The 27,309-nt window shown below is 36.8% G+C and overlaps 4 protein-coding genes across 10 annotated transcripts; 3 read left to right on the top strand and 1 right to left on the bottom strand.

The window, feature by feature from the left end:
• Positions 1-1,346: 1,346 nt before the first annotated feature.
• tdg.2 (thymine DNA glycosylase, tandem duplicate 2) lies at positions 1,347-8,727 on the bottom strand. 4 transcript variants are annotated; one of them, XR_012593680.1, is made up of 10 exons: positions 8,237-8,374; positions 6,231-6,550; positions 5,937-6,136; positions 5,679-5,748; positions 4,171-4,306; positions 3,881-3,963; positions 3,677-3,771; positions 3,423-3,597; positions 3,063-3,222; positions 1,347-1,779 (listed from the first exon to the last, which is right to left on the bottom strand). XR_012593680.1 is itself a non-coding variant. In XM_074633876.1 (10 exons), the coding sequence occupies exons 2-10, from the start codon at positions 8,290-8,292 to the stop codon at positions 3,116-3,118; spliced, it is 1,242 nt and encodes a 413-aa protein (XP_074489977.1). In that variant the 5' UTR covers positions 8,293-8,307; positions 8,583-8,641; the 3' UTR covers positions 1,347-3,115. The 4 variants fall into 4 exon arrangements, 3 of the variants coding, with proteins under 3 accessions (XP_074489977.1, XP_074489978.1, XP_074489979.1); XM_074633876.1 differs by adding an exon at positions 8,583-8,641 and having other exon boundaries at positions 1,347-3,222; positions 8,237-8,307; XM_074633877.1 differs by lacking the exon at positions 8,237-8,374 and adding an exon at positions 8,583-8,727 and having other exon boundaries at positions 1,347-3,222.
• uqcc6 (ubiquinol-cytochrome c reductase complex assembly factor 6) lies at positions 8,431-12,663 on the top strand. Of its 3 annotated transcripts, none has more exons than XM_074633885.1 (3): positions 8,431-8,560; positions 11,002-11,121; positions 12,115-12,663. In XM_074633885.1, exons 2-3 carry the CDS (start codon positions 11,014-11,016, stop codon positions 12,235-12,237), a joined length of 231 nt encoding a protein of 76 aa, XP_074489986.1. In that variant the 5' UTR covers positions 8,431-8,560; positions 11,002-11,013; the 3' UTR covers positions 12,238-12,663. The 3 variants fall into 3 exon arrangements, with proteins under 3 accessions (XP_074489986.1, XP_074489984.1, XP_074489985.1); XM_074633883.1 differs by lacking the exon at positions 8,431-8,560 and adding an exon at positions 9,749-9,899; XM_074633884.1 differs by lacking the exon at positions 8,431-8,560 and adding an exon at positions 9,754-9,899 and having other exon boundaries at positions 11,005-11,121.
• A 1,158-nt stretch (positions 12,664-13,821) lies between these two features.
• Positions 13,822-16,262, top strand: efcab10 (EF-hand calcium binding domain 10). The gene is made up of 4 exons (XM_074634359.1): positions 13,822-13,969; positions 15,344-15,508; positions 15,849-15,939; positions 16,048-16,262. Exons 1-4 carry the CDS (start codon positions 13,867-13,869, stop codon positions 16,091-16,093), a joined length of 405 nt encoding a protein of 134 aa, XP_074490460.1. The 5' UTR covers positions 13,822-13,866; the 3' UTR covers positions 16,094-16,262.
• Positions 16,263-17,269: 1,007 nt separating this feature from the next.
• Positions 17,270-24,149, top strand: samm50 (SAMM50 sorting and assembly machinery component). Of its 2 annotated transcripts, none has more exons than XM_074633816.1 (15): positions 17,270-17,432; positions 19,060-19,170; positions 19,475-19,576; positions 19,663-19,750; positions 19,916-20,022; positions 20,334-20,464; positions 20,780-20,867; positions 21,525-21,653; positions 21,928-21,999; positions 22,095-22,181; positions 22,448-22,518; positions 23,078-23,145; positions 23,238-23,384; positions 23,540-23,681; positions 23,966-24,149. In XM_074633816.1, exons 1-15 carry the CDS (start codon positions 17,412-17,414, stop codon positions 24,009-24,011), a joined length of 1,410 nt encoding a protein of 469 aa, XP_074489917.1. In that variant the 5' UTR covers positions 17,270-17,411; the 3' UTR covers positions 24,012-24,149. The 2 variants fall into 2 exon arrangements, with proteins under 2 accessions (XP_074489917.1, XP_074489916.1); XM_074633815.1 differs by having other exon boundaries at positions 23,078-23,144; positions 23,228-23,384.
• The last annotated feature ends 3,160 nt before the right edge of the window (positions 24,150-27,309 follow it).

A 27,309-nucleotide genomic window follows, 5' to 3' on the forward strand; every position in this document is an offset into this window, starting at 1 on the left:
GTTGCTCGGGCTTGCGTTGTGCTCGCTCTACATAGACATGAACGAGCTCAAAACAGTGAGGCGACACATGTCAGCTAAAACCACAATATCACTCTATATTTCACCTGCTTGGCAGTAATGTTAGCTGACCAGACGAAGGTCTCTCCATGAATCACTGCTGATCCTAGTGTTGGCTTTTCCTGCTTCAGCCTCCCGACCGCGGCCGGTGGGAGACACCGGAGTTTTGGTCGGAGACGATAACGTTTCTCGCTGCGGAGCCCCGTCACTTCACAAGACACGGGAAACCTCTGTTGGTCTGGAGGAGCTGCACAAACGTCCACTGTAAATTCACTAGATATTCTCAGAACTAAACTAACTCTTCTGCAGTGTGTAGTCTGCGCGCATGCACGTAAGAGTGGAGCGAAATAGCGAGAACTAGCGCGGTGTGTGAGTGAAGGGAAGCAGGCAGGCAGAGGATCGGAGTACAGCAAAGACTTTGGCCCTGGAGACCAAAGATACAGTCTCCCCCCGCGTCCAAAACTGTTTAGCAAGACGGGCTTCACTAGATAGAACTTTGCAGTTTTGGTGCTTCCGTGTAGTTTGTGTTGGAGTCTGAGTCTGAACAGCGTAGCCACACGCAAGTGCGCATGGGACACCGACCCGGATTGATTTTTACGTGTCAGAAGTTACAAACAGTCCCTTTAAAGGTTCAAAAGGGGCGATTTTATTGACCTGTATTTCTCCTTTGTTACTAAACCCAGGTCTCAAACAGATGGATGTGCAAAAATAAATCAATGCAACCTGATAAGACATCATTGGTATTTGTGTTTTTTACTTTTTTTTTTACAGCAGAAAATATGAGGATAAACAGTGAGCTCTCCATTTTTGAAAATTTAATTTATAATTTGTTTTTAATTGCAGATTTGTGCAATGTACAATTGCATATAAATGATAACGAACGCTTTAATGTAGCCTGGGTTCAAAAACAGTGAATCTGTCCTTTAAAGTATTCAACAAAGCAGTTGCCCTGCATATATTGTAGCCAGAAATTTGTAAAACTTGAATGCTTTCTAAAACCATTCAAACCATGTGTTTTTAACCTTTTAAATGTTGGTGTTTATCTGCAACTACACGCTTAAATTAATTATGCACCAGTGTATTTGATACACGACTGCTGGTAAGGAGAACAAGTCAATTAGCAGGTGAATCATCAAAATAACCAAATCTTCCTCCTCTGGTAATGGAGCTTTGAAAATATGACTTTCCACTCAAGAGGAAGCATTCATAATGTTTTCTGATGGCTTGTGTGTGTTTCCTTACATTACAGGTTACATATTACAGCTTCATGTTACAATGAGACAATAAACATGCCAGCTTTAGAAGAGATTTTAATAACTCTGTAATTACAGATTAGAAACTCCAGAGTACAATTAACTATTTATACGGCTGATAAATCATAAAATGTCATTCTTTCAAAATACAAAAATAAGTCACTGGACACACGTACCATACAAAATGCAATAAATAGTGATAAAAAATAACACCAAGGACATGCACAGTCTGTTTGAGAGTTAGAAAATGTAACCGTTGTGGGCACTTTGACCCTTGTGCGTCACATTGCGAGGCCTCAGGAAACTGTGTGACTTCTCTTTTCTTGTGGTGTCATCAGAGGGTTTCTCACCCTCATGATGATGCATCATGCTACTAGTACAGCTGATATCTGGTGTCTGTTGAGCGAAGCTCTCCAGCTGCATTGGTTCCGTGTCATGTTGTCCGCTGCCTGGCCTACACTGTCCATTTCTGCGAGATACCACAATACAAACCAAAGAGATGGATTGTGCTGCTTGCAGAAGGCATTCATATGTCATTAACCGATACATTGGTAATAGTTCGGCAATATATTTTATTTCTATAAACCATCCAAAAAATAATATTTTAAAAAGGACCATGTTTGTGTTTTCTGTCATTAACTGCAAATTATGTGAACTTAAAGGGTAACTTCTGTATTTTTCAACTTATTTTCCCCATGTTTTTGTGTCTAACTGACTAATGCGGACCACAATTTCTGAAATTGGTCCAGTATTGAGAGAGAATGCTGTAACTGGCAGCCGCGAAACAAGCTGAGAGGGCAATTCAGCAGTGTCAATGTAACATTACATCCACTAAAAGTGCTTGTTTTTGCCACTGGCAGGCTCAGATTGTTATTATAAGTGTCTGACAACATTATGAAAAGGACCCTACAGAGAAATAAAACATTTTTCTCAATGTGAAATGTGAATATCCGTATACTCTAGCTCAAATAAATAGGGGTTGCCATCAAATTCATCCACATTGTCGAAATCATCTAAATATTCAGCCATGACACTGAAAATCTTTTAGATAACACTAAGCTACTCTTTCTGTACTCCAACACAACAAACTCTGCCCGTCTGGCACTCGTGTTTCCACCATGGATGTATTCCACCGTTGTCTTCCGGCAAAACGTCACCTCGCCAGATTTCAGAGCGAGACATCTCCTTGAGCGAGACTCTTTCCATAATGTCAGACACTTGAAATAACAATCACAGCCTGTCACGGCTAAAACAAGCACTTTTATTGGACGTAAATGACGGTGCCAGCTTGCCCCGATAGCACCATATTGCAGCCCGTGAGCAGCTGCCGTCTACAAAGCTCTCCCTCAAGACTGGACCAGTTTCAGAAATTGTTGTCCCAATGAGTCAGTTAGACACAAAAACATGGGAAAATGGGGTTGAAAACCGGGTTGAAAACAGCGAAGTTAACCTTTAAAGGTGCCCTGTGGAGTTTTCTTGCAAACCAACGAATGTGTTTACATTCAGTGTTTCCAAAAATGTAGTGTGTGCCTAAAAATGTTTTTTGGACTGACAAATCCATCTTTACTTCCAGGATGGTTGAGGTCATTGGTTCATTGTTGTATGAAAATCAACAGACTTCTTAATAGCTTTAGAAAGGTAGTCAGTCACAGTGGTTTGGAGTCATTATAACAGTTACCATCTGAAATTAAGTCCACTTCCATCTAGTTCCAACTAAATATAATTAGAACTACATGGTAACTACTACGCTACCTGTGTGCTACAGCAGACAGGCCTGTTTTTTTCTCCTCTCCTCGGTCTCTTTTTTACTTGAAGGAGTTGCTGCTTTGCCTCGCGTCCCCCTGCAGCACACTGTTGCTTTCATACTCTGGATCCACCTGCTCTTCTTTGATTGCCATCCTCTTAGCATCCTCTGCAGAACAAACATAACATCAAGGAGTTAGATCTTCATTTAAGATACAGTTATGTCAGTAAAGATGTACCCTACTTATGTTTCAGAAAATCCCAATAAGCAGGTATATCTTTGTATCCAAACGAGCCACAAAGTGAATTGCAATCCGACACCGGATGTTTCAGTCGTGCTACACAGGTAAAGGGAGTTGTTCTGTTTACCTTTAGCTAGCTGCAGATCGAACGAGTACTGCGTCTCTTCCACCTCGAGCCTGGGGGGTCCCAGGCCTTTCATCTCGTCTCGTAGCTCCTTCAGCTTGATGTAGAAATGCACCTTATCCTGTGCACGGGGAAACTGGGCACAGCGAGGGCTTGATGACGGCATCAAGTAGCACACCTAGGTGAAATCAAATACGCCATGAGGATTGTATTGTTGAGTGTATTTTAAGAGTAATCCAGGTACTGTTTCAACATACCGTTTCAGTTTCTGGGATCTTGTACGGCTGTAGACCAAAGTCGAGATTCTTTGCCTTCACGCCGAAGGTTTCTTTGCAGAAGATTTCATAAATACCTGCCAAAATGAACAAATGTCAGTACGCTGTTCAACTAACCCCGTGGCTTTATGATTAAGCCATCTAAAAAATGAAAGTTCAGTAGTTTCAGTGTTTTAATAATTGTACCTTTTCCATTAAAAGCTGCTATTAATGGTTTGTATTTCTGCAGCTTGTCAAGTAGCTGTCGACCTCCTTCACGAATCTCCTTACTGGGACAAAAACATAAAACCAGAAAAATATTACCGATGTTTGTTTCAAGGGACACACTGGATTACATCGGGTGACTTTTACCAAGAAGTTCCTCACTGTTGGTGATCTTAAAAATTCAGTCTAATGTTGCATCAACTCTGAATCATTCTGTATAAAAGCTTTAACTAAAAAGACTAATTTGTAGTCTTATAATTTTTCTTATTCACCTGGAGAGGTCCTTGCTGCCAGGTGTGGTCCTCTCTACCATGTTGGTGAAGCCGATGCTGTATTTCTCCGGCAGGCTCTGGTCATGCATGAAGTTGAGCTGCTCGTCAGTTAGACCAGAAAGAAACAGACATTTCCCTGAATAGGAGAGAAGAGTTGAACATTTAATTAACCAAGTGGCTATCGAGACACATCCAATACATTTCAAAACACTGGACCCAAACTAGTTTTTTTTTAATACTTTAGGACATTTTCAGTTATTGTAACTGCACTGTATCTACAGGACTACATCAGCACACACAGCTGGACGATGTGCAGGTTTGTTTTCCAGCATAATTTAGTGAGTTTTGGCCACACAGTAAAAATATGTTCATTGTAAAACGATGTGCCATAGTGATACTGGATCTGCTGAGGTTAAGGCAAAGTGAACCAGTATCAAATATGTTTGGTTGCCTTACCAGCATAATGATAAACTATGACCCAAAATGTAAAGGGAAATAAAGAGCCTATGTTATACATCTAAAAGATTCTTTAGAGAAGAGAAAAATTGTGCGCACATTAGGTCTGCCCCGTTTTAGTCGATTAGTCGACTAAGATTTCTTTAGTCGATTAGTAATTTTTATGCTTTTTTCATGCTGAATGACTTATTTCTAAGAAACTTATGAGCACATCTCTGGTAATCACAATATTTAAAGTGGTGTTTTTGTGTGATTCGTTGTGGAAAATAGATTAGCAGTGTTGCAAATGAACCTTTTTGTCCACCTGCCACTGTGGATTACAAAATCTACCAGCCAACCTCCATAGATTACCATTGTTTTTTGGCTGGTGAGTGAAACAAACCTAGCAGCCACTTGCATATTTTACCAGCATTTGGCTGGTGGCTGGTGGCTGGTGCTAGTTTCCAGTGTTAGTTGACTAAGAACTTCTTTTGGTCGAGGACAGCTCTAGTGTGGACTAAGACTAGGACTAGTGTGATGACAAATATCCTTGAGGAGCTTGACGTAAAAGTTTAAGAAAATCATAGTGCACCCTGATTTCAGCAGCGTCTCATTGTGAAAAACTGTCTGGCAAAAACCTCCATTGATGATACATTTGAAAATGGCGTCATAAATCTTCTATTGACCCCTTAAATGTTGACATTCCCTTTTAATGACCCCTTAAAAAACATCAAAGTTATAAGGTAAAACATCCTTCAGTGTGGTACCACAGTGTCACACATACTGTCTGCTCGACTGCTTGCTGCAGTGAACACTGAAGCTACATTATTTATATACTTAGTTAAATATTCAAACCCAAGACACCATTTTTTTTCTGGCTGCAGACAAAACAAAAGCTACCTCATTTCATGAATTTTCTTTGTAATTCAGGTATGAGATTGAACAAATCTGAGCTGCATGACAAGTGTTAGTAATGACGGAGCCGCGGCGGGTCCAGCACGGTAGAAGCAGTTAAAATGGGAAAGATGTTGTGTATTCCCTGTAGTCAGTAATGAAATTGAATTTCAACATACAGAAATGGTTTCCTGGGTTTGGGTAATGGCGTCCTTTGAAGGCTGACAATAGTCCTGGGTTAATTCCAATCTGAAGAGAAACATGAAGGTGTTACCATGGCAACAGACTGGAAAATTACATTTTTTTTGTGACTGAAACCTTTCAACATAGACATGGCGTGCAAATCTCTTTTTTTTTTGTACAACTGACACCAATTCACTACTTATTCAAACAAACAAATACATAAATTCTTAATAACTCTCCAGTAAATAACTCACTATCAAAATGTCAAGGTTGTAGGTAATAACGTCTGGCAGGGTTTTGGCCATAACCTCAGCCACTGTCAAGCCGCCGAAGCGGTTGAGAGCCCTCTTGGCTTTTTTGGCGGCCTCAATCTCGTTCTCCTCCTCCGGCACCTTGCCCTCCTCTGTCTGCTGCTTAGGAGGCCGGCCTCTCTTCTTCTTCACCGGTGTCACAGCTAGGACAGAGAGGAGGAACGTGTAAAAACTTATTTTAAAAAGCTGTTTTGGGTGTAGGGGGAGAATTATTTTGATCATTAACGTCTTCCATACCTTGAGTTGGAACCGCAGGCTGAGGTTGGTGCTGAACACTCTGCTCTTGCTGCTGTGTTGAATTTTGATGCTGAGGGTGGTGCAGGTGTGCAGGATGCTGCTGCTGCTCCCTGACATTCGACTGGTAGGTCAGATCATGGTAGTGATTTTGGGCCGGGGGGTTATAGTTCTGGTAAAAAGGTTCCGGGTAAACAGTTGGTTCCCGGTGGACAGACAGCTCGGCCATGACGAGTTCATCTCTGGGACCTTCTGTGTAATGGCCCACGTTGTGATACGGCATCACATACTGCGCCTCGGGGTGCTGCTGGCTGGACTGGTACCTAGAAAAGAGAGGGTGCATGAGAGAAAAAGGAGAGGAGGAAGAGGAGGAGGATAAAAAAGTTAAAAGAGAGAAGGAAAAGGAAGGAGAGCAAAAGACGAAAAGGAAACAGGACCCAGACAAAGCAAGAAAGGACAAATTATGTCTGGTGCTCAATGGGGTGCGTGAAGAAGTGGGTGAGGCAAACTTACAAGACAATACTCACAAACACACATGCGCTGATATATATACTTGTCTGCATTTCATTCAGTGTAGAGTGTGTAAGTCAAGCTCTGGAAGTATTTTTCCTCACTTTATTGTGGCTGGTTTTGAGTATATAACCTAGAACACTCACTCATTGCACCCAAAAACAGGGTCTTTTAACACCAACATTGTTGCGCGTTCAGGTAAGGCTGACCAGAATGGAATGAAGATAAACAAACAACTGCAAAAACACTGTGATTGTGATTGATATGAAGTCAACCACAGGTCAAACGTGAAGAGTTTGTCCATTCTACAGTTGGCAAAAAGGCTGAGTAAGAAGTCACTGCAGGTGTATTTATGAACCCTGAAGCAAGGGATGGTGTAATAATAACTGCTGGATAATGTCCCAGCCAACATTCGTATGTGGGGCCTATGTGGGTAGTAAATGGGCTGAAAAATGGGCCCTATATAGGAATATCCATCGGTTCCATAATGGCCCCATTCTAATTGCCCTTGTGGGTTTCATGCAGGAGTACACTTGGTGTTTTATGGGCCCAATCTGGGCAACATAAACCAAAACCCATCTCGGCCCCAGGTTTAAGTTCTATGTGGGAACTACATGGGGGCTACATGGCCTGAAATACGGGTTGTAAGTGGGTTTGTCCACAGTTTCCATGTTGGTCCCATGCACTAATTTCCTATTAGTGACCCACCTAGAACCCACTTGGTGACCAACTTAGTTGATCCAAGTGGGCGCCAGATAAGATGCCCATTTTGGGCCCATACCCACTTGGTTCCTCAGGTACCCCAAGCATAACCCATGTGGGGCCCACATAACCTCGTTGGCTTGGGTAGTGTCAAACTTTTAAGAAATATCCTTGTTAATTTGTCAAACTAGCTACAGATAACACAATACAATATCATCATAAAAATTAACTGGCAATCACATATGCTAGTTAATTATATTTATTGTTATATCTGATTCAAGCCATTGGTCACATTCCCATTTAAAGGTATAACATGGTTATTACCCTTAATAATTACACTATCACTTGATACAAGCCTAAATATATAAAAGTGCACAGGTATGTATGATGTAATGTGTCAAATGCTGTGTATTTTTTCTCTGGAAGCCTGAAGCAAGGAATGGTGTAATAATAACTGCTGGATAATGTGTCAAACTTTTAAGAAATATCCTTGTAAATTGGTCAAACCAGCTACAGAGAACACAATATAATATCATCATAGAAATTAACAAATGTCAGTTAATTATATTTATTGTTATATCTGATTCAAGCCATTGGTCACCTTCCCATTTAAAGGTATTACATGGTTATTACCCTTAATAATTACACTATCACTTGCCACAAGTCTAAATATATAAAAGTGCACAGGTATGTATGATGCTGTGTATTTTTTCTCCATCATCTCATGCATGAAAATGAAGAGAGATAATAACAGGAGAAGTTTTCTTCATGACCTGCCACCTCCAGCACCAACTCACCACTGCTGGAAATAATCCGTAGGAACCGTCAGAGATGTATACTGGTTTTCTTCCATCTTTAAACTGTTGGACTTATTTGGATAAATGAACATTCATTGTGCTGCTGCCACCAGAAAGCATCATCAGTACAGACTGGAGACACAGAGAGCTGTGTGGAGATTATAGCACACAGACGGAAACATAGCTGGCACAAAGAAGAGACGGATGGACGCAGCTCTACAGGACGATGATGGAAGCTTTCAGCTACAGAGAAGCTAGAAACATCAGAAGGTCTTACAGCTGACTGGAAACCGAAAGTAACCTCTACGTTAACGAGACATAAAGGTAGATGAGCAGACTAACATACCTGTCATACATTTTTGTTCTTTAGTTTTCAAATAAGGAGACGGGGGGCTGGGAATCCTCCCAAAACAAAGACCATTTAAACGCTCAATACTTCCTTTAGTGAAGGTTCAGTGAAGACGTACTGCCTCATGTTGTTAGGAGGTGTTACTGCAGGGGTCAAACTAACATGATTAGTTTTTTGTCATTATTTGAGAAACCTTTTTTAAATTTTATTTTATTTATTTATTCATTATTATTATTATTATTATTTTTTATTATTATTATCTTTTTTTTCTTCTATTTTTTATATACATGCATGTGTGTGTGTATGTATGTATGCGTATGTGTATGATATTATTACAACCAACGATTGATAATTAATAAATAAAACAGTATATATTATTTATTAATTTAAACATGATTAAATAGAGGGATGATTATAGGAGTGTGTACAAACCACCACTAGATGGCGGTAGGTCCCGGATGTACGGAAGCAGCAGCACGAATTTACACTGCAGAGGAGCGTGGCAGCCAAAGATCATGTATTTCTGTAAAGCGCATCACTCTATAGTGAAAACAGGACCAGTTGAAACTACACACAAATGCGGAAAAGTTCACATCTGAATCCTCCAGATTAGCCAGAGTATTATTCACTCTTTTTCAACTTTCCCCAATGTACTTGTCTTAAATTGAAAATAAGTTATTTTTCCTTTTTTAAATTTTATTTTATTTTATTTATTTATTCATTATCATTACTATTTGTTATTTTTTTCTTCTATTTTTATATATATATATGTATGTGTATGTATGTGTGTATATATATGTATATGTATATATATATTTATATATGTATGTGTATGTATGTGTGTATATATATATATATATATATGTATATATACATATATATATATGTGTGTATGTATATGTATATATGTGTGTATGTATATATATATGTGTGTATGTATATGTATATATGTGTGTATGTGTGTATATATGTATATATATATATATATGTACGTGTATACATGTGTATGTATGTATGTGTATTTTTCTTTTTTTTGAAAATAAGACCAATTACAATCCACCCTCAACCAATAAATTCACAAAAGCAGTGTCCATACTAGCACAAATAGTCAAACGGGTGACAGGAAACGTTGTGGTGTCAGCAAAATACAGGCGGAGTGAGAGCTCTGTTTTCTCCTAACTCATCTCCGTGTTAGCTAAACAGCATGACCTGCTTGTGTGTCTCAATGACAGACATTTAGACTTTTAGGTCCACTATGGTGGAAATAAGCTTCATTTTGCAGTCTTTTATTTAAGTGACAGTGAAATAAACAAGGTAAGGTCTTACTAGTGTCACTATATGTCAGTTTGTGTCTATAGCTCAGTCAACTGTTTCTGTTTTTCTAACTTTTAGCCCTGGTAAGTGTAACATCAGGTCTAACAGTAGCAGCTTAATCACATTGAATACTGGGATCCTGCTACTGGATGTGCTCTGCAGGTTGTTAACAATCTATTCAGTACATGCATGATTAGTGTGCATGCATGCATATGATATTAAAATGGAGTTTTAGTCAGTTAGACAGCCCTAATGGTAATGCATACCCATAGCTATACAGCATCCTAGGATTCAATATGATTGATTATAAACTGTCAAATTATATGGTGCATAGTCCTGATTATGAGGCATTATTTTACAATTTTTAACTTAGTTTTTATTGCAGCTTCAGCAACTTATACAATCATCATCACATTCTTTCCTCCTGTATTTTCATTTTACAGCTGTCTCTTTGTTTTTACACACAATTTCACAACTTAAAACAGGGGGGGGGGAACACACAAAAAAAAACAAGACTTCATCTTAAACTATAATTTCAAATGAATTCAGAGAAAAGGGGAGGACACATACTTAAACAATCCAAAGAATTAAAATAAAACAAAGTAAGATAAATAAATAAATACATTTAAATAAAAATAAATGTGGTGAAGGGTCAGAGGTCAGGTAGGGGAAGTGTTTGGAAGGGTATGTGTGTTGTATAGGTGTGTGTGTGTTGTATGGGTGTGTGTATGTGCTTCGAGAGATGATATGGGTCAGGAAGACAAAGATACAAGTACGATCCAGGATATATAAAAATATTCAGATCACCGATCACTATTAGTATAATCATGGCAGGGCTTCGTCTTTTTGGAGTCTAAGGGAATAGGTTATTTGTTCCATGTGGTAAATGTCCCATACCTTCTCAATCCATAAATTGTATGTTGGGGGCTCAGGTATTATTTTACTATTTTAACAGACAATAGCACTTTTTATTTAGCAAGAAAAATATTTTACATCACATTTGCCTTAGGGACTAGTAGGGGATCAGACTAAAAGATTAGATGCTTCTTGATGGCATACAGTTTTGAGTTGTTTACTAATCTCTTCCTCTCTTTTTTTCCAGAAGTGTGTGAAGATGCCAGCCGGTGTGTCCTGGCCTCGGTACCTGAGGATGCTTGGAGCCAGTGTACTGGCCATGTTTGCAGGAGCACAGGTCGTCCACCAGTACTACCTACCTGATCTGGTGAGGGACTAAATTAACCCCTGTTTCCACACAGTGACCAATTGTTTTGAAAGGTTTGGAAAATACAATACAAAGTCTTGCAGTAGTGATGAACATACAACTGGCTGCTGCTACTGTTATTACACATAGGATAGTATGTTACACAGCTGAAATATTTTTCAGCTATATAACAACACATGCTACAGGTTCAAGGGTCTTTATTTGTCATATGTAAATGCCAGCAAAGCAGTCATTGGCAATGAAAATCTTTGGTCTCAATGCTCATAAAATATGTATATACAAAAGGGGAAATCACACAAGCAAATGTAAAACTAAAATGATAATGTAGGGCATAAAATAGTGCAGTTAAAATAAATATAATTATAAGTAAATAAAAAATAGTAATGTAAGCGGAAATTTGTAATTTAGTTAATGACAGTATTTCAAACAGGATGTAGTACGTTTATGCATGATGAGAAGTAATGTATGTACACAGAGGTGTAAACAGGATTGTAGTATGTAATAATGAGTAGTACTAAAAATATATATACAGAGATGTATACAGGAATGTAGTATGTATAGAGAAATAGTAAATACATATATATATATATATATATATATATATATACAGTTTGTAAAACACAGTATACAATATAGTATATAATACAGTATACTGTATGTGTTAATATTTTCCTGCATTTCCCATAATGCAATTTGACAGCCACCACACGGCAGATGTAAAAGTGTTGGCTTTTACTCAAAGATGGTCATACATACTATACAGTAGGGATGAACCAACCAGGACTTTTAAAACCAATTCAAAATCATTTACGTAGCACTACTGTGTCAGTATTGGCCCCAAAAAACCTCCAATGACACTAAAGCCAGACTTTTACTGCTGATGTTTTAGATTGCTGAAAGGTTTAAAAAAATAAAAATACAACACCATCCAACTATTCAGGCCCAATCTCTCTGTGTGTGTTTTAACAGTCTTTCCGTTGTTTTATCTTTCAGAGTGTACCAGAGATCCCACCAAAGCCTGGGGAGCTGAAGACAGAACTGATGGGCTATAAAGTCAGAGAAGAAGCTGCTGCTGCTGCGTTACAGCAGCTGAAAGCAGAACAAAAGGTGGACTGATCTGGATTACACATCCTATGTGTGATGGACACTTAATCAAGCAGACTATGTCTAATTTTTGCCAACAGCTAGATGCTGCTACACGCCTGGGAGTGAAGTCATTTCTGGGACATCTGTAAATGGATATTTCCTGTGTTTCGTGTTTTCTTCTGATGGAGCAAACAGGAGTGGAATAAAATGCTACACACTCGGGATAAGGATCTTATTTGACACAAGATCATTTGGTTTATACAACCATGTGTATCCGTCTGTTGTTAATACATCTCTTCATCCTTTTTGAATGTGTTCGCATTTTTACACCAAGTGATGAAATATGTAAGGGAACGCTTTATGAACACACAGTAACTTCTATTCTATTCAAAAGAATATATTTTGCTTGTTTTACCCCTAGACCAAATTTATTTAAAATAAAAATATCAAACTAAACCTTTGTCATTACTTTGTAGTAAATGTTAGTGTTATATATGGAAATACTGACTTGCATAATTAATTGTCAACAATTTTGATAACTGATTTCCAGCTTTTAAAATGTGAAGATGTTATGCTTTTCTCTGTATTGTACTGTTTGTAAATTAAATATTTTGGGGTTTTGGACAGTTGGCCAGACTAAAGAAGCAACGTCAAAACATCACCTTTAGCTCTAGGAACTTGTGATTTGGCATTTTTCAGTATTCTTTTGACGTTTTGTAGTATAAACTACTAATCAGTCAATCAATAATGAAGCCCTAATATATATATGATATATATATATATAAAATACATATAAATATATATATATATATATAAAATATGTTTCATGTCATTGAGGGATCTCACAAGTATAAACAACTACAAACGTGTGTGTGTGTGCCTCAACCGTTGGATGTTGGCGTATCATAGCAACAAGTTTAAACAATAAATATTAAATATATATATATATATTTATAAATAAATATATATATAAATAAATATGATTTATAAATATATATATTATTATTTATAAATACATTTATTATTTATAATTATATTTTTATTATAATTATAAATTATAATTTATGATGATTATTATTATATTAATATTTATAATTATATATATATACATATATATTATATATTATTTCTAAATAAAATAAATATATATATATAAAATATAATGTTTCATGTCATTGAGGGATCTCACAAGTATAAACAACTAGAAACGTGTGTGTGCGTGTGCCTCAACTGTTGGATGTTGGCGTATCATAGCAACAAGTTTAAACAGAATAAATACTAAATATATATATATAGAAATAAATATATATATAAATAAATATTATTTATAAATATATATATTATTATTTATTATTATTTATAAATACATTTATTATTTATAATTATATTTTTTATTATAATTATAAATGATAATTTATGGTTATTATTATTATATTATTATTATTTATAATTATATATATATATTATATATTATTATTTATAAATAAAATATATATATATATTTTATATTTTTTATATTTTATATATATATGATGTTTCATGTCATTGAGGGACCTCACAAGTATATACAATTACAAACGTGTGTGTGTGTGCGTGTGCCTCAACCGTTGGATGTTGGGTATCATAGCAACGAGTTTAAACAGAAGTGAGGTGGTAAAGATGGCGACGCAGAAAGAACAAGACGCTGCTGAGTATCTCAAGAAACACAAGATCATCGAGCTGATGGACAACCTGACCAGCATGCTGTTCTTCTACAGACCTGGTTAGAGCTGATCTCAGTTATAGACACAACAACAACAACAACCAAACATCCTCTACTGAAAAACAGCTATGTTTGCAAAAGCTACCGTTAGATAGCTCAAATAGAAACTAACTAATGAAAAGACCTTTTTAACTTTTAGTCTAGTTGTTCAGTCCCTGTGCTGGACTAGGACTGCATCCTTCTGTTGCTAGATAGGGTTAACTAATACCCTGTAATAAACATACATAATAACCTAAATAACGTTATAGGTTATTATTGTTTATAATAACATAACTGTGTTTGAAAAGGGACACAATTACACATAATGCACTATACTCACTTTTTAATAGTCGTGTATCACAGCTGTTACTCTGCACTATATTCAGTTTTAACAGTTTTCTTCATCTCCTTGTATTTTTATATCTGGTGTATTTTTTTGTACTTTGCACTACTAACTTTTTTACATGTTTTGCACTATGGAACTGTGATGCTGGAAACTTGAATTTCCCTCGGGATCAATAAAGTTACAATCTATCTATCTATCTATTTAATGTATCTATCTATCTATTTAATGTATCTATCTATCTAATCTATCTATCTATCTATCTATCTATCTATCTATCTATCTATCTATCTATCTATCTATCTATCTATCTAATCTATCTATCTATCTATCTATCTATCTATCTATCTATCTATCTATCTATATCTATCTATCTATCTATCTATCTATCTAATGTATCTATCTATCTATCTATCTATCTATCTATCTATCTATCTAATGTATCTATCTATCTATCTATCTATCTATCTATCTATCTATCTATCTATCTATCTATCTATCTATATCTATCTATCTATCTATCTATCTATCTAATGTATCTATCTATCTATCTATCTATCTATCTATCTAATCTATCTATCTATCTATCTATCTATCTATCTATCTATCTATCTATCTATATCTATCTATCTATCTATCTATCTATCTAATGTATCTATCTATCTATCTATCTATCTATCTATCTATCTATCTATCTATCTATCTATCTATATATATATATATCTAATACACTGTCTTTTGCTGTGATGTGTCTTACAATGTTAAGTTACTATTTACAACAGTTAACACAGCACAAATCATACTGTTCTTGAACGTACCCTAGTGTTGTATTGTCTACAAAGTGTATTTAAATAAAATATCAGTTTTGCATTGTCATATATTTCACTGATTATTGTTTAAATTACCTTTTATTTATTTGCTATTGTTGCTCTTAATATTTTGGATGCTGCAAACTTTTCCTTAAAGAGTTCCACTATTTAACTTTTATTACCAAAAACACAATATGTGCCCCTTAATAGCAGTGATTAATTGTGATTTATTCTTTCACTCAGATAATCCCAGAGAGTTTCTTGTTGAGCAGCTGAAAAAGCTGAAGATTTCTCAGCAGAGTGGTTTGAATGGGCCGAATCTGTTCAACGACACCAACCTGGATGCAATCTATGGGATCCTGGACCCTACTAATCAAAAATACATCACTTTTGCCCAATACAAGGAGGGTAAGCACAGGACATAGACACTATTAGGCTTTACTGGGCAGAGAGACTGACACTGCACACACTTTCTATATGATTAAACACATAATTGATATTTATATTGGCAATATAATTCTATGGTCAAATAATAAACAATATTTACATGCATGTATTTGTCAGGTATTCAGTCAGTTTTTTCTTCATTAGAACCAATAAATGATAATTATAATTATATTTAATATGCAGTATAGCCTATTTATTCATGTCACCAATAGGTACTTTTAACTCACCCAATTATTACTTCATACAGAAAAATGCTAAATGACACTGTGGATAACTAATCACAGAACCTTTTCCCTCACAGCTCTGACTACACTGGGCATAAAAGACATCAATGAATGTCCCGAAGGTGTAAATGAAGACAGAATATCCCATAAAACCTTCAAAACAGAAGCGTAAGAGCACCTTGTAAAATCTGAACAGCATGACAAAAACAATATTCACCAGCATTTTAAAATTCACCCTAATATGAAAGTAATTTTTGTCTAATTTTGTTGTTACAGGTCTCAAGGCCTGCAGAGATGCTCAGCAACATATGAACAAGAGTGAACTTATGTTTGATGATTTTCATTCAGCTGTTATTTATTCCATGACATAATGTTGATATGCATTTGGATGTTGTCATTGGGACTGGGCCTTACAGTATGTGGAGCTGTGTTTTGTAAAATGAGCACATTTTATATAATTATTGTTATTAAACTTCTATGTTAATATGTAATCTGATTCAGGTAGTTTTCATTCAAGTGTTCAACAGCCTTTTAACACTAAAGTCAACAGTTGTATATTGTTGTGGAATGTCTTCTAAAAACTGGAGGTTGCCGTGCTTCAAGAAATAACACCATGTCAAGGTGCAATATGTGATGAGATACAACTGTTTATTCAGCGCTCTCATGCAAAGAAGTAAATGATAAAAGCGTACAACAGGTATTATGTATCCTAAATTTACATCCAAGTCCTGAAAAGTTATTTTCCCCCTTCTAATCTGATATTAAAATAAAACAAAATTCTTTCCCAGTGGTTTAAATTCACACCATCGGTCAGTTTATTAATGTCTTATACATTGAAGATGCATTATGTTTCCAACCTAATAAGACAATACTTTAGTTTACTCCTTTGCCTAAAACACAAGTGCTATTGTTTTATTTTTGATTTTGTTTATAAGAAATAGTACCTATTACAAAAAACACAACTTTTAATATGTCTTTTTTTTTATTAAATTAAATTAAATTAAATTAAATTAATTAACAAAATCAGGAAAATACATTTTAAAACAGGACATGATCTTTGGCAATCTGAATTTTAAAAAAGCTCTTAATTGTATTATAATTATTATTATTATTATTATTATTTATAAAAACATCATCATCATCAGTAGCATTTACCTTGAATACCTTGAATGATGATGATGATAATGATAATAATAATACTATAAATAATACATATAATAATAATAATAATTATTATTATTATTATTATTATTAATAATAATGATAATAACAATACAAATTATTATTAATAATAATTATAACAATAATAATAATAATTATTATTATAGTATACAAGTATAATTATAACAATACATATAATAATACATATAATGTTGTATCAATTCATATTAAATAATTATAATATTATTAGTAGAAATAGTGTTATTATATATGTGTTCTTTTCTTGTCTTTACATTTTGCAGCGTCGTTGTCCTGAATGCTTCCCAGCAGAGGGCGTGTTCAGGAAATGACATGTTCTCCTCCTTCTACGGAGCCTCGCCGCCTCTCTCCGGTTCCTTCTAGGTTAAATTAGTTGCTCTTTTTTCCTCTCAAAGTTTCCTTCGTATTCACCGGGAGGACCGCGCCCTGTGGAGCTCAGCATGGGCACCGTCCACGCCCGGGTAAGTAAGGAGCTGTCCGGTGACCGAGTTAGCTACAGCAGGACTTTGACCTCTCCGTGTGTGCAGCCAGTTATCTGCTGTGCTGCAAGAAAAGGCCCATACTGCACATACTGTACATGCAACAAGGTCCAACAAGAGCAGCTTTGTGGCAACACACTCAGTTTATTATTCCCTGCTGCTATAGTTAGTTTTGAACCTCACCTTTTAAACGTAGAGACTGTGTGTGTGCAGCTGTAGATACATCCCATTGACAAGGATGACAGATGCTAGTGGCTCCTCCACTCACTGTAGTTCTGCTGCAGTCAGCACACTTTGACAACAGCTTGTGTTTACTGCACTCTCAGTCTTGTTTACACTATTATCCAATAGATCGTGTACAGGGCTGCAGCCAGGGCCAGATTAGTCAATAATCAATAAATATTATTAGTTATATCATTCAAATGGAGTGTAAAAGGAAATATAAAGCTTTGTTATTGTCCTTTATCCTCCAATTACTTGGTTCAAAATCTGTTGAATGAAAAATTAGATGAGTTCACTGCCAAAAAAAAAGAAGGAAAAACTTAAAAAAATAAAATGAGCATGACAGATTAACAGAACACATTTATTCATACATCAGTTTATTTTCCCGTGCTTTTCCCATTTTTCTAATGCATATATGATAATAACATAGAATAGAATAGAAAGCTTTATTGTCATCATATTAAATACAACGAGATTCACAGTTGCCACTTCTGGTCAGTGCTTTAAAACAAATACTTGGCAGGTAAAACATGTAACAGGTAAAACACACACCGTTATAAAGCAAATAAAACCGGTAAAGTAGATGTAATAAATAAATATAAACAGGTATTACACTTGAGGAATAAAATAGGTAAAATAGATGTAATGTAAACGGAGGTAATTGCACTTTAAAAGAGGTAGGGTAGATGTAAGAAATAAAATGTAAACAAAGGTAGTTGCACGTGAGGTATATATTGCATCAAAGGATAGACATGGATGTGTCACCAACCAAACTCAGTACAATTTTCAGAGTATTTTTTAAAAAATGACAACAATTTCACAATTTATGTCGTTTTTTAACAGTTTAATGATATTTTATGTAAATTATGCCTGTATTACGGTGTGGTGTAGCTCTGAAACAATCAATTGCTTACAATTGATGAGTCAGTCGACCAGTAAGCAGCAACTATTTTGATTATCGATTAATCATTTTCATTTCAATAATTTTATAAGCAAAAATGTCCAATCATTCTCTCATTCCAGCTTCTCCATTGTGATGATCTGCTGCTTTTCTCTGTTTTATATCATTTTAAACTGAATATCTGGGGTTTGGTCTGTTGGTCGAACAGTAAACAAGACATTTGAAGTTGTCATCTTGGACTCTGGGAAACTGTGATGGACATTTTTCACAGTTGTTCTTACTTTTATAGACCAAATGATTAGCCTTACTCTGCTGCTGGGCATATAATGAATAACGAGAACACCCAACAACATGTATAACATGTGTGTAATTATAGAATTTTAACCCCTCTTCATGTCATAATCCACTCCAATTTATTTGATTGGTAAAACACGGTATGACCTTTGATTGTGATTACATATTTTTTCCTCATATTGTGTGTTGCAGAGCCTGGACCCTCTGCCCATGCGAGGGCCAGAGCTAGGAGTTCAACCCGACGACATCGAGGCTCCGGACATCGAGCACGAGCAGAAGCAAGAAGTTCTTGAAAACAAGGATGTAAGATTTGTTTTGTTCCAGACGGTATTTACACCAGACACTCTCACATTACCAGACCTGTACCCACACACTAGGTTTGTGCTTTGCCAGCATAGAAATAAGAGATTCCTTGGCTCATGTCCACACCACAAGCTGTAAATGAAAGAATTGAAACAATGAAACACAACCTGAAATGCCAGGAAACTGCAGCTATAGTGGACATTTTATAGAAGGGAGAAACTGCATCATAATATTTGACTGAGTGTTTTTTTTGGTTGTTTTGTGTGTTCTTAATGTTCCTAATGCTGTTTGTTTCTCTTATCAGGTTGTAGTTCAACGAGTACACATAGATGGGATCGGAAGAACGAAGGAGGACCTGTTGACTTATGAAATCGCAGGAGTTTTCCGGGCAAAGAACCTGATTGATGTAGGTGCATGTTGATACAGCTGTATTAATCAATACTTGTGAGTTACCGTTACTGACGTCAAAACATGGTTTAATTTGTTGTGCAGGTGATGCGAAAGTCCCATGAAGCCCGACAGAAGCTGCTGCGTCTCGGTATCTTCAGAAAAGTGGAAGTTGTTATTGACACCTCACGAGGTAATGTCAGTCTCTTCAGTCTCTGCACGCTCTTATGATTACACATATGCAATTTCCAAATAAATGTACACATTTTAAAGATGCATTTTCTGAAATCGGGTTGTTTATACATCATCTGGCTTATTGTTTTAAACCGAACATAAAATAATTAACTCTTCTCTTCAGGTGAGGATGCTCTTCCTAACGGCCTCGACGTGACGTTTGAAGTCACCGAGCTGAGACGGATGACGGGCAGCTACAACACCATGGTTGGAAACAATGAAGGAAGCATGGTGAGCGCTACGATGGCTCATGTCACCATCTACTTCCTGAAAGGCTACATACTGATTTGGATCCAAATCAGAGCTTCAATACACTGGTTTACCAATTCCTTTCTATAAAGACCATTTGACTTCAACTTTATTTTGTAGCACTGGTATAAAGTTATTTCACCTTGACCCAAAAATCTATCTGTTTGTGCTTTTTTATGCATTTTTTCAGACATATTGAGTTGAAATGTCTTTTACATTTTATGTTTTATTAGTTAGGTTGCTTCTAAATACAGAATGGAAACCATAATAACTTCCCCCGCTTTAATTTTCAGGTACTGGGTGTGAAGTTACCCAATGCATTAGGTCGGGCAGAGAAAATGACCTTCCAGTTCTCCTACGGCACCAAAGAGACGTCCTACGGCCTGTCCTTCTTCAAACCCCAACCAGGAAACTTTGAACGCAAGTAAGATATGAACAGCTACATAAAATACACTTGTTTTCACCTTGATACATGGTATGCATGTGCATCTACTGTATCTGCAGGAAGGCTTCTTCTTTTGCGATAAGTTCTGCAGTTCAGTTTAGCATGGTGGTTGAGGTTTGAAATTATGCAGATAAGGTGACTCTCCTGGTAGTTGAGCTTTAAATTTGGGTCCATCAGTGAGGAGGTAAATGTCTGAGCAATCTATGCAGTAACTAGAATAGATGGGTATAATCACAAAGGATCCTAGCAGGGTTTTTGACATTTCTTCTTCTTCTTCTCTTTTTTCACTTCCAGCATCTCACTCAACATGTACAAAGTAACAGGTCAGTTTCCATGGAGTTCACTGAGGGAGACGGATCGAGGCATCTCTGGAGAATTGAGCGTAAATATTTGTTTCATTTACTGTATATGCTTATTGTTTTGTTCATTTTGTGCAGTTAAAAATGTTGCTGTTAAGTCTTTGCACATGGATGAAGTGAATTAACACATTTAGGTTGTATTTTAACAAAATAAGCTGAAAGGAGTCATAATAGAAGGCATCAAAATGTTCTGTTAGGGACCATAAAGTCAAGTTTTGGCTGGAGTTTTGTTACTTTACAAAGTAAAATAATTGTATTGCACTAACATTAACATTATTTATGGAAGGATGATGAAAGAAGGCTTTGACAGAGCCATTATTTTCCCTATGTTTTAAAGGTATAGTGTAGCATTTTGGGGGATATACAGTATTAGCAGAAATTAATATAATATTTAGATCTGTGTTTTCTTTAGTGTATAATCACATGAAAACTGAGAATCATTCTGTTTTCGTTATCTTATAATCAGCATTCTTGGAAGGGGAGGAGTGAGCGGAGGGGTACTCAGTTGGTTGCGCTCTGTAATCACACCACTAGATGCCACCTAATCCTGCACACTGAACCTTTAAGGAGACAAAAGTTGCTATGTTACAAACAATGCATGCTGTATGCTCATTTACTGCATGATATCTGTGCAAACAAAATAATAAACTGTTGTCTTATTACCAATTTATCCCCCACAGTTCCCAGTGTGGAAGACCAACCAAACCCTGAAGTGGGAGGGAGTGTGGAGAGAGCTGGGCTGTCTGGCTCGCACTGCCTCGTTTGCTGTCCGAAAGGAAAGCGGCCATTCCCTCAAGTCCTCGCTTTCGGTATTTGTCTCCTATTTTACATTGGAAATTTGACTATGGTCTTTGAAATAGCTGTGTGGTTTCATGAAGTCTGCTCTCAGAGAATTAATAGCAAAGCTGGTATTCAGTGCTTACATCAGGGTTTTCAGATGTTTTTGCACAATACATCCCAATAACATTGTGTGGGGGAAAGTGAACGGTGGATATGAATTATGTTGAATAGTGAAAAGAGACAGTGTAGTAATAAATCAGTATTTAGCAGTAGTTGTGTGAACAGTGCCATTTTGTTTTTCAGCATTCTATGATCATCGACACCCGAAACTCCTCCATCATCCCCAAGAGAGGTGGCCTGTTGAAGATCCATCAGGTTTGTCATTTAACACTAAGCCAGTCAAATGCTATATGAAAACAATATGACTGATCGTGTCCACCAGGTTGACGTTTTGTGTTGTGGTTGTTTAGGAACTTGCTGGTTACACCGGGGGAGACAGCAGTTTCCTGAAGGAGGACTTTGAGATTCAGCTCAACAAAACACTCCTCTGGGACTCGGTGAGATTCTACATTTTACATTTCAGCCATTTAGCAAATTATCTCATCTAAAGGCACTTAATGCAGTTTAACTTTAACTAGGTTTACTGGGCCAAAGTACAAGGTCCTAGTAAAGAATTTAAGTAATATACTCAGGCTTTTGTGAGGATGGTGTCAGCAGAAAAATTAACTAAATGACCAACAGACTAATTTCCCAAAACCTTGGTGTAGTCCTTCTTTAGCCAGGCATACATTTCTATGTTAAAAAACAACATCTTCTCTTCCAGGTTCTTTCTGCCTCATTGTGGGGCGGTTTGCTCCTACCCATCGGTGACAAGCCAACAAGCATAGCAGACAGGTAAAGAAATACAATGCACCACTCTATTACCGTTATCCACAAGACCAGGGGTTTTTGAAGTCTGGAAAACTTGAGTCCTTTTTTTTGTGCTTATATTTTGTTTAAATTTTGACCATTAAAAGTATGCCGAATTAACTATTAGCAGTTGCTTTTTGCAATGTAGCCATGCATGTCTAGACAACTATCACTGGATTACTTTGATACTGAAGAAAACTTAAAAACGTGAAGGTTTTCAGGCAAGTTCTGGAGTTATAAGAAGTGTCTTTTTTTCCTAGGATTTCTAAGTGGTTTATGCAATGTCCATCGCAAATATCCATGCATAAATCCATGTTTATTTGTGATGGACATTGCAGATATCATATACATCCTCGGAAAGTGTAGGTCACACTGAATCTAAAATATTTCAAAATAGTTCAAATTTGACTCAGAGATGTACAATGTTTGATGCAAATTGCTGCAATTGTACGAACTAAATTCAATTTAGAAACTAACTGTAGGGTTCTTTCTGTATTCACAGAAAGCTCATATAACATATTGTATGTTTTATGTGTCTTTCTAGGTTCTATCTAGGTGGCCCCACCAGTATCAGGGGCTTCAGTATGTACAGTATGGGCCCACAGAGTGAAGGTGAGACATTAACTTGGCTGAGTTGCTGGGTAACCAGACTGAAGTTTGATGGTTAATTGAAAGGTTGTGTGCTGGAATTATTGGTATGGCAGGCGACTACCTGGGAGGAGAGGGCTACTGGGCTGGAGGCCTCCACCTCTACACCCCTCTACCCTTCAGACCAGGCAAGGGGGGCTTCGGTGACCTCTTCAGAACACATTTCTTCCTCAATGCCGGGAACCTTTGTAACCTCAACTATGGTGAGTAGTTGGAAAAAGAACGAGCATATTTGTAATAAATGTTTGGACAGAGGAATGCTGTGATTGGACGAAGTAGAGCTCAAACTGTTGATGCAGGACTTTGCAGACACCCTTGTTTTCTGTCTGATTGAGGTTATATGTTTGTTTTTACTCAGGTGAGGGGCCACGAGCACATTTGAAGAAACTGGCAGAATGCATCCGTTGGTCATACGGACTGGGAATTGTGCTGCGTTTGGGGAATATTGCCAGACTGGAGCTGAATTACTGCATTCCCATGGGAGTTCAGAGTGGAGACAGGTAGGCTGCTTAGGTTAGCTAGTTTTAGGTAAGATGAATGATTAAGTTAGAGACGACCAGAATACACCAAACAATCACATTGAAACTGCCTGTACAGGTGGGTCTCTCAACTCAAGCAATGTAACTCACACATCTGTTTACATGTGTGAAATATACACTTAAGGTTTTATTAAACCAAAAGCAGTAAATATTGAGCAACATTGAGCCTTTTCTGTACAATCATGTAGATACCTATGTTAACATTACATACACTCGTTCAAGAAGATTTTCTCTGTTCCTTGCAGGATATGTGACGGGTTCCAGTTTGGAGCCGGAATCAGGTTCCTGTGAAATCACATTTCTTGGATCTGGAACTTCCTTGTGTTTCAACATTAATTTTATGCCCGAAACATTTTATTGGAAGAGGAAATTGCTTGTACAGAATTGTTTGTTGCGATTAATTAGTTCAATAAAAGTGTTTGCACTGTCTTTCTGTTTTTTATCATTTATGATCAGAGGTCAAATACAGTACTCCTAGTCAGATTTTACTCTGGACACATTACTGTGTATGAACCTGAATCTGCCACAAGATGGACATATAGTCATCAGTGTTATATCTTGAAAAACATCAGTGGACACTATTGAGCAGTAAGCTCACCAAAGGAAATAGCCGGTTGGTCGTGCTACGGTTGCTAAAAATAGTAACACACTACCAGAATATGTCTGATGATCCTCGCCTCGAAACCCGTGTCACCCAAACCTCATGCCATTAATATTTAGCAAACACACATGAATAGATGGTTCTAAGGTGGATCTTTTATCGTTGCCGTTATAATGACGGTCATTTATCATCATTATCGCTATTTCCTATTGGCTTTATTATCGCAGATCGTCGAGCTATTAATGCTATAAATAGTAACATTAACGCGCTACCAAAACACGGCTGATGATCATTGCCTCGTATCCCGTGTTGTAATGATATGAAAGATGTAATTGGCTTTATTATTAAGGCGGTTCAAACGGTGTGTTAATATTGTCTGTTGTGCTTAATCTATGGTAGAAATTAAGCAGTGTGTGCTGTATGTAAATATTACAATATTTTGTTTATCACAAGCATTGACTATTAACTTTATACACTTGCCATTGTGATTAATTAATAGCCTATCATTTAGGAACAGGACAGAATAGTTTATATATAATATTATAATATAATTTAATATAATGTAGACTAATAAAATAGATTATTATTAATACTATTATTACTAGAAGAGTATATATATATTTATTGTATATAATATAATTCAGTGGTATGCTATACATTGTATTTGAATGAAAAAGAACACTTGTATTGAGTCATCTTAATAACATATTTATTATAAACAAATTTTAAAAAACAGTACAGTAATAAAATCAGTGCAATCAGTGGTATATACATTTATCAACAATAAAATCAACAGGAATACAATGTAATGGAACAAAATAGAACAGAATATATATATATATATATATATATAATACAATAAAAAATATATATTATAAATACTATTGTTACTAGAATAATATATATAATATAATGCAATATAATAAAATATAATATAATATAATACCATATAATATAATATAATACCATGTAATAGAATAGAATAGAATATAGTATCGTATAATAGAATATAATAGATTATTATTAATACTATTATTACTAGAATAATATATATATAATATAATGCAATATAATAAAATATAATATAATAAAATATAATATAATACCATATAATATAATATAATACCATGTAATAGAATAGAATAGAATATAGTATCGTATAATAGAATATAATAGATTATTATTAATACTATATTACTAGAATACAATACAGTATATGAAATAGTATATAATACAATACAATATAGGCTAATGTGAACAGAGTTATCAGGGTCGAGTATCTTTTTTTGTGCCATATCCCCGGGCTTCAAGTGCAGCCCTCCACTCAGCCAGAGTCACGGTGGCTGTGGCCTGGCAGTACCAATTCCCAAAGTACTGTTGGTGGGTGGCAGGGTCCCGCTCCCTCTGACACTGCTTGCAGGTGATGGCGTCACTCTTCCTAGAGTATTTCCTCTTCCTTTTGCCACTCTGTTCCTCCTCCTGTCTTTTCCTCTTGTGGTAATTTTGAGTGGTGTAAGGCACATCTGTCAGGGAAGAACCTGCAGGAACCACAGATTGGAAGGCAGGCAAGAGAGGTTGTGGTGCAGGCAGGTGAGGTTGGGCTGCACACAGGAGAGGTCTGGGCGCAAGCAGGAGAGGTCTGAGAGGTTGGGGAGCTGCCTGGAGAGGCGGCTCGAGAGCTGCAAGGAAGGGCGGCCTAAGACCAGCAGATGGAGTTATGTTCAGTCTTTGTTTTAGCTGGGCCATCCCTGCAGTATTAGGGGGCAAAACAAAGATGTGGGGATTTGCCACACTGCTGTTAGGCATACAGGGTCTTCCTTTCCTTTCAACTGCAGGAGGCAGGCTCTCTGGGCTGACGAAGGTGATTTTTGAGGTGGAGATGGCCTGCTCGCAAAGAGGCTGAGGGCCGTGGTGAGCTGGAGGGCGGCTGTGTGGTGGTTGCAGCTCGTGAAGAGGCTGAGGGCCGTGGTGAGGTGGAGGGCAGCTGTGTGGAGGTGGCAGCAGCAGCAGTGGCAGGTTGGCTCTGGCTTCTAGCGGATCTCACCTCCCGCTTGACCTGGATGGCATAACGGCCTGCCGGATAATGTGAGATGTACCCCTGGAAGGCTCTTTTGTTGACGAGGTTGTTGTGTGAATCAGAGTTTCCTGACTCCTCTGACATTGATGCCACCACATAACCTGCATACCCCAACGCATTTTCTGCCACCCATTGAAAAGTTTGGCCCCTGAATATCCCAAACTGCATCTGATGTTGGCCCAGGACATGCTGCATATTCTCCGGGTCTCCACCGCGACGCAGAACAGCCATCTTCGCAGACTCTTTCACCCTCTCAGGCGACAGAGCCCGCACTCATGGCCTGTTCTCCCTCTTAATTCGTTTTGCTTCCTCTGTGTCAAAGAGGCTAGCATGGCCATCCCCCCTCCTCCTAAATTTAGGCTCCATTCTGTATGATTGGGGGAAAAAAAAAAACACAGTTAGAATATGCTTGGTCTGTCCTCTTATATTGTAAAATTATGGCCTGCTATATGTTATGTTATAATTTCTTTCTTCTTTCTTAATTTCATATTTACTTTTAGTATATTTCACTACAGAATAGTGATCCAGCAAACTAAGAATGTCATTGCATTGATAACTTGTTTATTTATGCATATGACAATACATCCTTGTATCCTGATCTCCAATCTAGCTAAACTAACATAAATTACACTCTGTGTCCATTACTTCTCATGCAAAAGAGGTTATGCAACATTTAGTTGCCTCTGTCTGTCTGTGATACAGTGTTTTCTAATAATGTACTTACTATACAGAATCTGTAAACAATTTAATTTTTTAAAACTAGTTACCAGGTGAGTACCTTACTGGACCTATGCATTACATGTCTTATTCTCAACTGCTTTACAACCTGTAACTTAACACTATAACATTCTGAAACAATTCATATACACAGGGGCTACATTAGCATACTCAGCAAAATACCAAATACATAG

The sequence above is a fragment of the Sebastes fasciatus genome, chromosome 4 (assembly GCF_043250625.1).
Source record: "Sebastes fasciatus isolate fSebFas1 chromosome 4, fSebFas1.pri, whole genome shotgun sequence".
Lineage (NCBI taxonomy): Eukaryota > Metazoa > Chordata > Actinopteri > Perciformes > Sebastidae > Sebastes > Sebastes fasciatus.

Excerpts from the sequence above, each read along its gene's own strand:
- uqcc6 (XM_074633885.1), top strand. The coding sequence starts at position 11,014 with ATGCCAGCCGGTGTGTCCTGGCCTCGGTACCTGAGGATGCTTGGAGCC. Across the intron at positions 11,122-12,114 it reads AGTACTACCTACCTGATCTG|AGTGTACCAGAGATCCCACC; the intron begins GTGAGGGACTAA and ends TTTATCTTTCAG.
- efcab10 (XM_074634359.1), top strand. The coding sequence starts at position 13,867 with ATGGCGACGCAGAAAGAACAAGACGCTGCTGAGTATCTCAAGAAACAC. Across the intron at positions 15,509-15,848 it reads TTTTGCCCAATACAAGGAGG|CTCTGACTACACTGGGCATA; the intron begins GTAAGCACAGGA and ends TTTCCCTCACAG. Across the intron at positions 15,940-16,047 it reads AAAACCTTCAAAACAGAAGC|GTCTCAAGGCCTGCAGAGAT; the intron begins GTAAGAGCACCT and ends TTGTTGTTACAG.
- tdg.2 (XM_074633876.1), bottom strand. The coding sequence starts at position 8,292 with ATGGAAGAAAACCAGTATACATCTCTGACGGTTCCTACGGATTATTTC. Across the intron at positions 4,307-5,678 it reads AAACCCAGGAAACCATTTCT|GGAAATGTCTGTTTCTTTCT; the intron begins GTATGTTGAAAT and ends TCTCCTATTCAG. Across the intron at positions 3,772-3,880 it reads AGCAGCTTTTAATGGAAAAG|GTATTTATGAAATCTTCTGC; the intron begins GTACAATTATTA and ends TCATTTTGGCAG.
- samm50 (XM_074633815.1), top strand. The coding sequence starts at position 17,412 with ATGGGCACCGTCCACGCCCGG. Across the intron at positions 19,171-19,474 it reads AAGTTCTTGAAAACAAGGAT|GTTGTAGTTCAACGAGTACA; the intron begins GTAAGATTTGTT and ends TTCTCTTATCAG. Across the intron at positions 19,751-19,915 it reads TGTTATTGACACCTCACGAG|GTGAGGATGCTCTTCCTAAC; the intron begins GTAATGTCAGTC and ends TCTTCTCTTCAG.